Below are 14,576 nucleotides of genomic sequence, written 5' to 3' on the forward strand. Positions count from 1 at the left end.
AAAGACTGGAAACAAGGAAACAGCCTGGCTGTATGCTGTTTGTTTGTTTGTTTATGTGTTTGTTTGTTTTTTGGGATGTACTCTAATCCTGTTTGTGGACTAAATGAAATAATAATATTTCATAATTTGCCTTTAAGATGTGTGTCTACGAGCCCGTCCCTTTAAATTTTAAAAGACCAGCGTGTAAGATTTAGTGACATCTGGCAGAAATGGAATATAATATTCATAATTATGTTCTAATTAGTGTGTAATCACCTGAAAATAAGAATCATTGTGTTTTTGTTACCTTAGATTGAGCCTTTTATATCTACAGAGGGAGCAGGTCGTCTTCCACAGAGTCTGTCATTTTTCATACACATGTATTCACTATGTTGCAATCTGCAACCTCACCACTAGATGGCACTAAACTCTACACACTGGTCCTTTAAATCCTGAAGTGTGAGTGTAAACTGGAAAGGTTTAACTGTCATATTTATACATTTATTAACATGTCTAGTAGGTGATAACTTACTAAAACAAAATAATAAACACTGTTGAAGGAAGTATTCAGATCCTTTACCTGAATAAAAGTAGCAATACTGCAATATAAAAATACTTTAGTACAATTAAAAGTAAAACATGTATAAATATTATTTACAAAATGTACTTAGAATATAAAAAGTAAACATACTCAATGCAGAAACATTAACTCTTGGATTGTTCAACTATTACATATGAGGTTATTAGATTATTATTGATGAATTAATATGTAAATCGTATTTGGATAAAGTTTAATAATTGTGTGTATTGTTGTGTAAATTTGATACACTGTTTTATACGCTGGTCATATGTAGTTTTTTATGTCAAATCTTTATTTGTAAAGTAATTTATGACTAAAGCTGGCAAATAAATATAATGGTGTAAAAAGTGCAATATTTCCCTTTGAAATGTGACGGAGTAGAAGTGGAAAGTAACAGAAAATGGAAAAACCAGGAATAAAATCATAGAAAGGTCTGTAGGAAATGTAGATTTTACCCCTCAGGTTTTTCTAAAGATCAAATAAACAAGATATAAAATGTTAATTAATGAGCTTTAGAGGAGCTCATAGGTGGATTTTATTCCCTTTAGATGGAACCAGGCTAGCTGTTTCCATCTGTTTCCAGTCTTTATGCTAAGCTAAGCTAACCGACTCCTGGCTGTAGCTTCATATTTGTTATCAATCTTCTCTTCTAACTCTCAACAAGCAAATAAGCCTGAAATGTCAAACTATTCCTTTAACAGTAATAAACATGTTCACATGTGGAAAGGACTCGGTTGTGTGTTTCGGTGTCACATGATGAGATGTAGCCCTCTGTTGTGTGGTTGGTTGGTTGGTTGTGTGTATAGTTCAGTAGTTGGAGGTGTGTGTGGCCGTGGAGTCGTTGGGTAAAGAGCCTCGGCGGAGTGTGTGTGAGCGACAGAGAAGCAGCAGACGAAGCTCCGGAGAGACGCTGCTGGAGAAGGCCGAGTAGATCCAGGGGTTGGTGCACGAGTTCAGACTGGCCAGCAGCATCAGCAGGGTGAACACTGCACCTGCACACACACACACACACACACACACACGCACACACACATACACACACACACACACACACACACACACACACACACACACAAACACACACACAGCTGCTTCAGTGGATGTTCTGACCAGTAGAAGACTGTCGTTGATGATTAATTTCATTTAGAGCTGCAAAAATTTGTCATTTATCGATTAGTCGATCAACAAAAGATTAATCGGCAGCTGTTTTGATAATTGAATAATTGTTTCAGTCATTTTTTAAGCAAATATGCCAAAAGGTTTTACTGCTTTCAGCTGCTCAGATGTGATGATTTCATGGTTGTCTTTGTCATTCGTTATAATAAATTGATTATTTTGGGGTTTTGGATTGTTTTTCAGACAAGATAAGATGGACATTTGATAGACAAAACAATTAATCGACAAGATAATCAGCAGATTAACTGATAATACAAATACTGACAACTAACGATCATTTTAATTATCAATTCACCTGCAGATTTTTTTGCAGATTAATCAACAATTGTTGAACAAGAAAACCTTTTGGCATATTTGCATAAAAAATGACTAAAACAATTATTCCATTAACAAAGTTGTTGCTGATTCGACTAATTAATTGATCAAGTAATCAGCAGTTGCAGCTTTAATACTAAGAAGCATCAGTGTAACTGTACATGAAACCTGCTGCATGAAGCTTTGTGTGTTGATGTTCAGGATAATGTGTCATGTTGCATCATTTTCTTAAAATGTCATTTACATAAATAATCTTTTAATAATCTGTTAAAGGCAGCCTGTAGAGTTTCTGACCTCTGGTAGCGCTGTGGAGCAGTTTTTATGAGTTTTGTTTGTCTTGTGAGGCGATGCACAGAAGAAGAAAAAAAAAACACGTAAACATGAATGTAAACAATGCAGGATTTAAAATATAACACTCGATGTAAACAGAACTTTTGTTTGTTTACAAGAAAACTCCACAGATGTGTCAAAGAGCCAGATTTTAAGTTCTGATCTGTCAGTGCCAAATGAAAAAGTCTTTGTTGTTGTTTTTTTTTTTTGAGGGTCCTCACAAGTATAGAGGTATGATTGTGTGTGTGTGTGTGTGTGTGTGTGTGTGTTTGCGTGTGTGTGTGTGTGTGTTTGTGTGTGTGTGTGTGTGTGTACCACTCTGAGGTGGGTTGGGGTCCCAGGCGGCCCACAGCTGGACGCTGAAGAACGGGGCCCAGCAGAGCGAGTAGACGAGCACAATGACCAGCGTCATCCTCACCGTCTTGGACATGGCCGCTGTCACCTCTCCTCCCCGGGCGGGGGCGGCTTTGACCGGCGGGGGGGAGCAGACAGTGGAGGGAACTGCGGGGTCAGGCAGCACGTCAGGCTGCAGCTCAGCTGACAGGAAGCATAAAAAACAGCATTAAAGGACTTCTTTTTTATCTCTTTATTGACATATGGATACAATTACAGGTTCTTCTACCACAAAATGATCACATATAAAATATTGATCCTTTGGTTTGCAAAAGAAAAATCAAAAACTGAGCTACAGGGAGTTACATTTCATACAAGAAATATAAACAAAAAACAGGTATTAATAGTTTTAACAGCCTTTGGATTAAAGGAAAATCCAATTAAATCAATGTAAAGTTTAAACTCCTGTATGAAAACCAAGAAGTTTGACTTTTTACTGTAAATGTGCTTTTATGAATCTGAAATTTAGCCAATAAAATTAAAAGATTAGTAACATATAGATGAGAATTCAGATTAGAGTTCTGCCAATCAGTATGAATGTTGATAAAGATGCACGTTATTCCAAAAGAGTCTCACAAAAGGGCAGAAACAAAGTAAGTGAACAACAGTCTCAGAGGAACTACAACAAAATGTACAATTTATATCAATATATTTTCTGATTTTTAAAAAAATATGTCTTAGCTGTAAAATCTATGAATAAGTTTGACAGAAACATCCTTAATTTGATTAGTTATCGGATCGATTTAACCCACAGACTTTACTTTACATTACTCCCTACTATTCTCCAAAACATATCATAGTTGATGGTTTTGACTTCACAACTTTAATCTCCCATTCAGCCAGTTTTTATCAATCCTGACAGTACAGATTAAAAATCAGCTTGCAGATATTTGCTTGTTTGAATATATTGTTTATATTAGTAAAATGTCTATATTATGCTTCAGTAACTGCTCACTCACTGTAAACTATGTGTGATTTTTAATACACGGTGGCCTGATAATCCCACTGAGTTTCTTTATTTTATTTTAAATTACTTTATTTTCACTTCAGTCATTTCTTTATTTAACATCTACTTGAATTCCTGAAAGAATCAGAGATAATTCAGAAATCTGTGTCCAAACTAAGACATATAAAAACAGTGTTATGTTCCTTTATGGGGAGAAACTATTCCTCATGTTTCCACCTAAAACAAGAAAGATGCACGTCGTCATTGTTTGCTGTTGAAATTAAATTTAAATTGTAAATACACTGAGAGTCACTTTTAACTCTGTCTAGCAGAATAAAAACTGCTGTTAGAGTTGAACAGTCCAACAATGTCATCAGCTCTTAAAATGATGGAAATTGATTTTCTCAGCTCAGCGATTCGAAAGTAAGTCGACCACGTTCCTGCTGCTGATTATAACCACACATACTTCTACAATCTCAACACAAGGAAGGTCCTTTAGAAGCTGTTCTGGTGCTTTCAATCATACAATGCAAACCTCCTCAATAAATTCCAATTTTTTGTGAGTATTTTAAGCTCAATAAGAGCTAAAATAAGATTGTTTTGCAAAATGTTGTTTCCAAGGTCAAGAATGAACTTTCAGTATCGACTTTTAAGCCGTAATGGACGTGAAGTTCTTCAGAAAATCATATCATACAATTGAAAGCTCCAGAACAGCTACTTATGGACCTTGTGATGCAATTTTTTATTTTTTGCCAAATATTTATATTTTATATATTTATGTATTTATTTATTTATTTATTTATTGGGACAGTGTAGTTTTTAACATAAATGATGCACTGTGCCAGATTTAGCTACAAGCTAATTTTCATCTGCAGTCCCTAAAAACATAATGATGTTTCTGTTTTTGGAGGCGTCTCAGTCTTAGAAATCCTATTTACTACTCTATAGATTACATATAACACCTTCTAACTGGAACAAGATGGATCATAATTAATCACCTTTATGCTTAAAATGGCAACATGTAAATATTTATCATGTTTCTGGAGCTGCAGAGTCAAGAAGCTCATTTTCAAAAGTGAAGTCTAAAAAGCATCCTGGGTTTTGTCTTCTGCTGGGTCTACCCTCTGAAGATGTGTCACTTCCTTTGATATTTAAATTACTGGATAAATTATTGCTTTTGGCAAGAAAATGTATTTTGTTAAAATGGATGAAGGAGACCCGTCCCCTCCGACTGTTAGTTTGTGCTACAAAGAGATCTTTGATGTGGTACCACATGAGACCATCAGTTCTGTGCTAAAGGTCCAGATGAAACTACATATTTTGTTTTACAGGAAGGAAACATGACTGGATTTCAATACAAGAACACAAAGAAACTGTTTTTATTTTCTTTTTTTCTGCATATATTTTAATTTTAAAATAAGTGCACAATATGACCTGGGATGTGATCTAAAAGGGTTAAAAAGACATTTTTTGCATTTTACCTCGACTTAAAAGGTAATGATCAGTCATGTCTGAAGATTTGTTGGCCACTGATCACTGATCTCCCAGCAGAGACTGTTCATTTATTATTAAGGGACTTCCTTTCTTGAACTGGAAACCTGCAGGACAGAGTACTGGTACTGGTACTGGACACACTCAGTTTAACTACTCTACACTGGCTCACAGTTACTTTTAGAACTGATTTAAAAATTCTTTTAATGGTTTACAAAGTGCTAAATGACTACCCAAGTCTATATTGCAGAGCTACTAAAAACCACATGTCCCAGCCGCATGCCCTGAGGTACACCAATACTCCGCTGCTGCTCTCACAGAACCGCACCCATAAAACATCGGGGCCTTTTCTGCTTACACACCCAAAATCTGACACAACTTACCAGCAGTAAAGAGGCGACTTTAGTGAGCACTTTTAAAGCCAAATAAAAACTTATTTATACAAACTGGTCTTCAACTAACTTTCTCCTCAACATCTACCTTTGTATGTTTATTTGTACTGTGTGCACTTTAAAGGACCAGTGTGTAAGATTTAGAGGGATCTATTGGCAGAATATAATATTATAATAAAGAATCGTGTTTTCATTCCCTTAAAATGAGCCCTTTATATCTACATAGGGAGCAGGTCCTCTTCCATGGAGCCCGCCATGTTGCACCACCATGTTTCTACAGTAGCCCAGAACGGACAAATGAAACACTGGCTCTAGAGAGGGCCTTTCATGTTTTATGCAAGTTTCACCGCCTCCGTAGGTTCTCCTACACACTCTGAAGGAGTGGGTAGGGGTATTCACTTGGCTGCAATCTGCCACCTCACTGCTTGATGCCACTAAATCCTACACACTGGTCCTTTAATGTCTCTTTTTTATGTATGTTCATGTTTTATTCTATTATTTTTAATGTGCGTTAATGTTCTGTTATTAACATATATTAAAGTACTTGGACAAAGGCTGGGTCAAAGGTGACATGGCTGATGGTGGATGGACCTTAATAGTGGAATCTATTTTGATGTTGTTCTGTGTTGTTTTTTCCTGTGTATGTCAGTTTCTTATTGTTTATGTATGTTGTACCATATGTCATAGTACTTATTTTAAATTAATTTTAAAAATTAGATAAAATTGTTTGGGAAAACATATATGTAGGGTGAAATGTAAAAGGATGACAGTACAGTGTTAAGGCTATGTAAAGTGAAAGCAGTCTATACTCTGTATGGATCTTACCTGGATGAACAGCTGTGTAGGTGTGAATATCACAGTGTGAAGTGATGCTGTTGGACCTGAGCGGACCCATAGGAAGGTGCTGGTAGGTGGATCCAGGTTCAAAGCCGGTGTGAGTCCCGGGGTTGTTGAACACGAGTGGTGAAACATACAGGGAGACACTGGACCTCCCTCTGCTGCCTCCTCCTCCTCCTCCTCCTCCTCCTCTCTGACTGTCCCGTCTGGATGGAGGAAGGGAGGCGGGGGACAGGCGGCGCTCTGACTTCAGGTACAGACTGTTGTGGATCTCCCTGAAGATTTGCACCTGAGGGAAAAGAACAGGAGACGTCCAACGACGTTGTTGTCAATAAAAAAATCTTTTTAAACGCATTATTTTGTGTAACTAGTAAATTCTGTTCTCTCTTGTACCTGGCAGACAGTGATGATGAGGACAGGGAGGATGAAGACAGCCAGGGTCATCCAGGTCACATAGGCCTTGAGGCCCCAGGTCTCAGCAAAGTTTCCCCAACATTCATACACACCTGGAGCCACTTCTGAACGCGAGAAGATGAAAACCTGAAGGGCAAAGAGGCGTGTGGGGCGTCAGCAGAGAGATTTGTGAGTGTGTGTCTTTAAGTCGGGTGCGATGGAGGTGAGATGCCCTCCAGCACGTAACTCTACCTGTGTCCAACAAATGTCAGTAGAGCTAATGTGGTCATCTAACATGCTTCTGTTTTCAAATTCTAGTAGTGGAAGAAAGAGATGCTTTACAACAACAATACAGCCATGTAAAAGTACCTAATTACCAGTAAAATCTTACTTCAGTAAAAGTATTATCAGTAAAATGTACAGAAAATATTAAAAGTAAAAGTACTTCTGCAAAAAAATCACATCACTGAGTGTTATTGATGTGTCAGTGTTTAAGCAGCATTTTACTCTTGTAGCTGCTTGAGGTGGCAGCCTACCTGTATCAACCTACCTGTTTCAGCCTACCTGTATCAGCCTCCCTGTACCAGCCTACCTGTATCCGCCTACCTGTTTCATCCTACCTGTTTCAACCTACCTGTATCAGCCCAGCTTTATCAGCCTACCTGTTTCAACCTACCTGTTTCAGCCTCCCTGTACCAGCCTACCTGTACCAGCCTACCTGTTTCAACCTACCTGTATCAGCCCAGCTTTATCAGCCTACCTGTATCAACCTACCTGTTTCATCCTACCTGTTTCAACCTACCTGTACCAGCCTCCCTGTACCAGCCTACCTGTATCCGCCTACCTGTTTCATCCTACCTGTTTCAACCTACCTGTACCAGCCTACCTGTATCAGCCTACCTGTTTCAACCTACCTGTTTCAGCCTCCCTGTACCAGCCTACCTGTTTCATCCTACCTGTTTCAACCTACCTGTACCAGCCTACCTGTTTCATCCTACCTGTTTCAACCTACCTGTATCAGCCCACCTGTATCCGCCTACCTGTTTCAGCCTACCTGTTTCAACCTACCTGTATCAGCCCACCTGTGTCAGCCAACTTGTATCAGCCTATCTGTATCAGCCTAGCTGTGGCAGCCTACCTGTACAAGCCTACCTGTATCAGCCTACCTGTATCAACCAACCTGTATCAGCCTACCTGTATCAGCCCACCTGCGTCAGCCTACTTGTATCAGCCTACCTGTATCAGCCTAGCTGTGGCAGCCTACCTGTACAAGCCTACCTGTGGCAGGCTGAGCAGCAGCGACAGCCCCCAGGCCAGCAGTATGAAGGAGTTCCGCCGCTGGGTGGCCCCATTGCGATGCGCCTGCAGGGGGCAGCAGATGGCGTAGTGGCGGTCCGCCGTCATAGCGACGATCATGTAGGAGGAGGCGAACATCCCGAGGACCTGCAGGTATTTCACCAGGCGACACAGGAAGTCCGGGCCAGGAAAACGACCCCTGGCGTCCCACACCAGCTGAGGCAACACCTCAGAGAGAAAGAGGAGGGGAGGAGAGATGGAGAGAGAGGAAGAGATGGGGTGCAGTATATAGGTTTACTAAATCCAGTTTCCAACAAGTGCACAGGGTGTAGGAGTGGGCAGAAGTGTGTGTGTGTGTGTGTCACCTGGAACAGCGCCACCACCAGGTCAGCCAGACAGAGGTTGAGCATGAACTGGTGCAGCGGGTTGTGGTGTCGTCTCCGTCTTAGCAACACCACCAGCACCAGCCCATTGCCGAGCAAGGCCATCACCAAGATGACCGCCAGCACAACCACCTCGGCCACCGCCAACAAGGCATCCCGCTCCAACTCAGTGACATTGTTACCCGCCGGGGTCACAGAGACCACCGGCCAGTCGATGGATGGGTATGTGTCTGTTGCCAAGGAGACTGACATGTTGGCTGGGAGGAGAGGAGAGGAGAGAAATTTCAAAGAGAGAGAAATGTGACTGTCTCAACTTAAGACATTATTATCTTAGAAGAATTGTAAAAATATAGTTACTATATGTTACTGAATCACCACCATTTTACTTGTAAAAGAAATACTTGCCACTTCTGTCAATTTCTGCCAATACTGTACAGATTTAACAGTAAAATTTAATTTCAGTGTATTTCCTGCTAACACAATCTTGTAAAAATTAGGGGTGTGCCCAAATACAAATACATTATTCAGCAAAGAACAAATAGTGGGGTTTTTTTTACGAATATTTGTTTCATACAAATATTTTAAAAATGATTTGTTTTCGAGATGAAAAAAACCCCTATGTCAAATACCGGTTGGTGACAGGATTTTAAGCCTCTTTCCACTTTTATTTAAATACAAATACAAATAATTTTGCTGCCTCAACAAATACAGATACAAACACAAATACTGAGCTCATTGCACATCCCTCGTAAAAATACAGCCATTTTGTAGAATCACCATCATTAAATTTTTTTTTTTTTTAAAAAGAAAGACTTTTTCACCGATTTACTCATAATATGACCAACCGGTCAAAGCAGATGGCTGCCCACCAAGAGCCGGGTTCTGTTTGAGGTTGCTACTCATTAAAGGAGAGTTTTTCTTTGACACTGTCGCCAAGTGCTTGCTCATGGGGGAATTGTTGGGTCTCTGTAAATTAAAGAGTACGGTCTTGACCTGCTCTGTGTGAAAAGTGCCCTGAGATGATGTGATTTGGCGCTATATAGATAAAAAATAAATTCAATGATAGAAAGCCTTGTGTTTTTTTTCTTCTTGTAAGAATTCTTGTAGAATAACAGGTGCTGATCTGATTTTAAAATAATTCTGACTGTTTTTGGGAATTATGGAATGTAATTTTATAATCTAAAAATAGCCATGAACTGTAAATGTATAGACACTCAACAATATTCTTAAAAATGTGAAATAGGTGTGAAATTATGTCAAATTTGTATCATACATTGTGTAAATTTACTTTTTCTTACAGACTGTAAACTGTATACTATATGTATACATCGAGACATTTCATTTAAAACCACAAACTGGAACCTCATAGTTGACTGACTGATGCAATTTATGCAACCAAACCAAGGCACAAGTAAGAAAAGAGAAAGAATCGATTCAATTACACATGTATGAAATGCTGTCACAAGAGGATTGCACACCTTAAAATAATTCATCTTTCCTCGAAAGGACAAAAACACTGTTATGGTTTTACCCCTCAGTGGAACCGAGGCTTGGTCTGTTCTGTAAACACATCTATTGCATGTCTGTCAGTCCTGAGAGAAAGATCCCTCCTGTGTTGTTTTTCCTGAGGTTTCTTCCATTTTTTTCCATGTTAACAGGTTTTTTGGGGGAGTTTTTTCTTATTCAAATCGAGTGTCTAAGCATAGAGGATGTTGTATGCTATATAGATTGTAAAGCCCAGTGAGGCAAATTTGTGATTTGTGATATTGTGCTGTATAAATAAAAAATGATTTGACTTGAACAAGATCTGCTGGACCTTGCTTTGACTCAAAACATGTCTCCTTATCAGTGGCAGTGCCAAAGTATTTGTACTCATGAATAATATTGATGTCTGTATCCTGCTGTGTCCAAGAATCAAATGACCTTGTATTTGGTTTTTGGTACATTTATCCTGGGATAAAAACCCATTCTGGGAAGCACGGTGGTGCAGTGGTTAGCGCCAGTCACCTCATACATAAAACTTATTATACCAAGACACAAAAACATCAACAACAGACTCATTATCATTTAATAGACTAACAATTTATTAACAACAATTTATTAGCAAATGTCAAAATATGCCCATCATCATAAGTGCTCCTGCAGTCATTTCTGTAGAGAATGAGAAGAAACAACCCCTGGGGAGATCCTGAGAAGGAGGAGTGCAATCTGGTGGACAACAAACTATAGACCCTGATACACGAGGCCCTGTTTGTCAAGAAATCCAATATCCAAACATTGAGAATTATATTTACATTAAAATTTCAAAGACATTACCCTGCAAAAAGATCTGGCTGGATAGTATTGAATGGTGAGGAAAAGTCAGTGAATAAGAGCCTGGCATAGGTTTGAGGCTCTACCTCAAATTTATTTTTCTTTATTATTTATTATTTCACAGATGAAGCCCACTACTGGATATAATTCCATCTCACCTTCTTAAGCAAATATTTAATACAGTTGGGCCCAGTATTTTAAGCATAATAAACTATTATCTAGTTAATGGTTACATCCCACGCTCCTTCATTCAACCTCTAATCAAAAACCCAAACTTATATCCAGGTGTACTTAATAGCTTCTGTCCAATTTCAAAATGAGCTTTTCTGTCAAAAGCTCTGGAAAAAGTTGTCTTCTAATAACTTATCCCTTTCCAAGAGAGTAACAACAGCTGACCCCTGTATACTCCTGGACTGTCTCAAAAATGTAGTAGGCATTCAGGGTAAGGCATTATACAGTGATACAGTGATTTAAATCAAATCTACAACAAAGATCTGATTAATAATTTTACATCTTCTGCTACTGTCTCCTGTGGTGTACCCCAAGGCTCCATCCTAGGCCCTATTTTATTTCCATTATACATGCTCCCACTGGGGTCTGTCCTCAGAAAAATCACAACAACCCCTCAAAATTAAACAACCAAATATATGTTGTTTGACCATGTGAGTCCAGAACGATAATTTGGCACATCTTTTGTCAGTAATCACCAAGACAACATCATTTGTCAGTGCTTTCCAAAACTGTTACAAACCACTGTTAAAAAAATAACAAGTCTTATGTTGTGACAACGCTGTGGTTAAGGTCTGGTTTGGTTTAGTCACAAAAACCACTTGTTAGGTTTAGGGAAAGATTGTGGTTTGGGTTAAAATAATCATTTTGTTAAGGTTAGAGAAACATGTGGTGTGTGTGGGTTACAGTTACTTCATCCTTAAAGTTAGGCAACCTTCATCATCAAGGCTACGATAATAACCACGAGCTTAAGGTCGGAGGATGATCGTGGTTGTGGTTTGGCTTTCTTTTCAAATGTCGTGACTCATGTTTGGAAATGTGACACTTGCAGCTGGAAATGAGAAATGAGATGAGTCTACTGTTTGGTTAATGCCTCCATCCTCCAAATGAGGAAAACTGTCAACTTTTATATATGCCATCTCAACTATGCCACTGCTCCGGGTTGTAATTACTACGGCTACTAGAAGGCATCTGTCACTCAAACGTAACTATATGTTGTTTTTTAGTGACCGACATACGTTGTTTTTCTTGAAAGGACAGTCTCAAAAATCAACATCTCTTATCACTGCTATGCTGATGACACACAACTGTACTTCCCACTGAAACTGAGCGACACTCACAATCTTCAGTCTCTTTTAAGTTGTCTCGTTAAGTTAAATGCTGGATAGCCAAAAAAAATCTTCAGCTAAATGAAAGTAAAACAGAAGTTCATATTATCAGTCTTGAAAATGTTCCTTCTGGTGTAGCCAAATCTCTGGTGTCTCTGTTCTCAAATCTCAGCACACACAGCTCACACAAATTTGACAAACAAATAAATTCGGCCAGTAGCAGCTTTTTCCACATAAGGATTATAGCAAAAATAAAACTTTTTCTTTCTTTTGGTGATCTGGAGACAGTTTTACATGCCTTTATTACCTATTGTCTCCACACTGAGACCATATTTCCTCAATACTGGCCTCCCTTCACTGGTTACCAGTGAGAAATAGAATTGATTGAAGATTCTTTCATTTGCTTTTAAAGCTCTGAAGGCACCTGCATCTCTGATCTCCTAAGTTCATGTACTACACCCCTCAGATCCTCTGATCAGTTACTTCTCTCTGTTCTCAGTCAAACTCCAAAGGTGACCCAGCTTTTTCCATCGCTGGCCCCTGAACAGTTTGGCCCTCACTGTCAGATCTTCCCCATCTGTCACCAATTTTGAATCCCAGCTAAAGACCCACCTCCATAAAATCACCTCTGATTCCCCTCGATGTTTAATATAATGATGAAACAGTTTCAACTTTGTCTGGAACATTTACTTATCTGTTTATTTTTGTTTTATTTTAGTTGCATCTTAAATCTCACTGTAAAATACTTCTGTTGCTCTTAAAAGTGCTTTATAAATACATTTCACTGGACTTGGCTTATTAATGTCATCAGAGAACTTTCAGTACTTTTTATGAAGAACTATTTTGTTATTGCTTCACCAAAAACAAAAATGGACCACATAACAACATAACTTGCTCTTCTTTTTGGTTTTGTAGCAAGTGCCGTTTTTTTAGTAACCCATATCTGCCAAATAGTGTGTAATGTTGATCACTGGAGATTAGTCAAACAACCATGACCTTATTACAACCTGCCCATCTGCACTCGGTAAATAGTTCCACACGAGGGGCCCTCTCTGCATGCCTCTGCGATTGTGTGTGTCTCTGTGTGTGTTGAACGGTAAGAGGGGGCTGTAAACATGTTTCACATTTCATTGTTTCACAATTAAAGGTCTCACAGAAGATTGACCCTACACATAGCCCCTTATTAACTTCAATTGTGTGTGTGTGTGTGTGTTTGTGGGATGTTTACAGGCAATGGAGGTCAGCTAAAATAGACGTGGCTCCAACTTGACCTGCAAATATGCAGCCGTATACCGTAGACACATCCAGAGTCGATACTTTGGGAACAAGTGGCCTGTAGATGGTCATTATCAACATACTGTGAACTGCCTAATACTCATGCCTGTTTCATAATCACTGAGGTCACAAAACATCCTGTGATCATTTCTGGAAATATGGTGGAGGGCTATAGAGAAAACATGGGAACTGCTAATTGGTCATCACTAATTGGGAGAACTGTCATGCAATAATTCAACAAGCAGTTTATTCAGATTCTGTACTTAAAAGTCCCTCTCAATTCAAAAATGTCTTGTTTATTATTACGTCACTTGGATGTTTTGAGTTTCACTGTGCAGAATGATGTATGTGTAGATAATCAGCCGAAGGGGGAAAGTTTCTCTGTGCTCGACTTACATCTGAGTTTAGGGTGTGAACGTATGAGCATGATTTGTGACATCAGAAGTGCAAATCATAGTGCAACTGAAGTAGGAGACATCTTGTGTCCAGCAGTCAAACTTAAGAAATGAACAATATTTGTATATTTATAGATTCTCAATTTTTTCGATGAGGGAAAAGGAGGAGATATCAGTTTAATTTAATGTAATTTTTAATGAGGTAATTGAACATTTTTTGTTCAGCTGTATTTACTAGTTAAAAAACGTTCTGTATGATAGAGTTGGGGTCCCTTGTCACATTTCAGATAATAATGATATATCATAAGTTTATCATATAATGATGTTTATACACATACCTTTCATACACAAAATGCAATGAAAAAATGAAAAAACATTTGAACTTCATTTTTTTTAAACATGGGATGACACACTAGAGTCCACTGCGGTGGCTGATGTGCAACTATACCATCAAAACCCCATGCATATCTAAGAAAATGGCTTTTGAATAGCTGTCCACTGTAGTGACCACTATGCAAATACACTGACTAATAATTTGTGATGTTTTTTTCACAAAAAAAGTTCAATTACTTTGTTAAAATCTGTTAAAATTGACGTGTGACATTTTAGCTTGTGTGTGTGTGTGTATCTTCTCCTTCTCCCTCATGAAAAAGTTTCACTGCTGGATACAGGATGTTTCCTACTTCATTGAGAAGTCCATTCTCAGTGTTTGTGCACTGGAGGTTTAAAGTTTCCACATCACACT

The 14,576-nt window shown here is 38.6% G+C and overlaps 1 protein-coding gene across 1 annotated transcript; it reads right to left on the bottom strand.

The window, feature by feature from the left end:
• Positions 1–726: 726 nt before the first annotated feature.
• LOC137185066 (vasopressin V2 receptor-like) lies at positions 727–9,132 on the bottom strand. Its single transcript, XM_067593296.1, has 5 exons — positions 8,494–9,132; positions 8,111–8,356; positions 6,833–6,979; positions 6,455–6,728; positions 727–1,563 (listed from the first exon to the last, which is right to left on the bottom strand). Exons 1-5 carry the CDS (start codon positions 8,761–8,763, stop codon positions 1,367–1,369), a joined length of 1,134 nt encoding a protein of 377 aa, XP_067449397.1. The 5' UTR covers positions 8,764–9,132; the 3' UTR covers positions 727–1,366.
• Between the last annotated feature and the right edge of the window lie 5,444 nt (positions 9,133–14,576).

This window comes from Thunnus thynnus, chromosome 6 (assembly GCF_963924715.1).
Source record: "Thunnus thynnus chromosome 6, fThuThy2.1, whole genome shotgun sequence".
Lineage (NCBI taxonomy): Eukaryota > Metazoa > Chordata > Actinopteri > Scombriformes > Scombridae > Thunnus > Thunnus thynnus.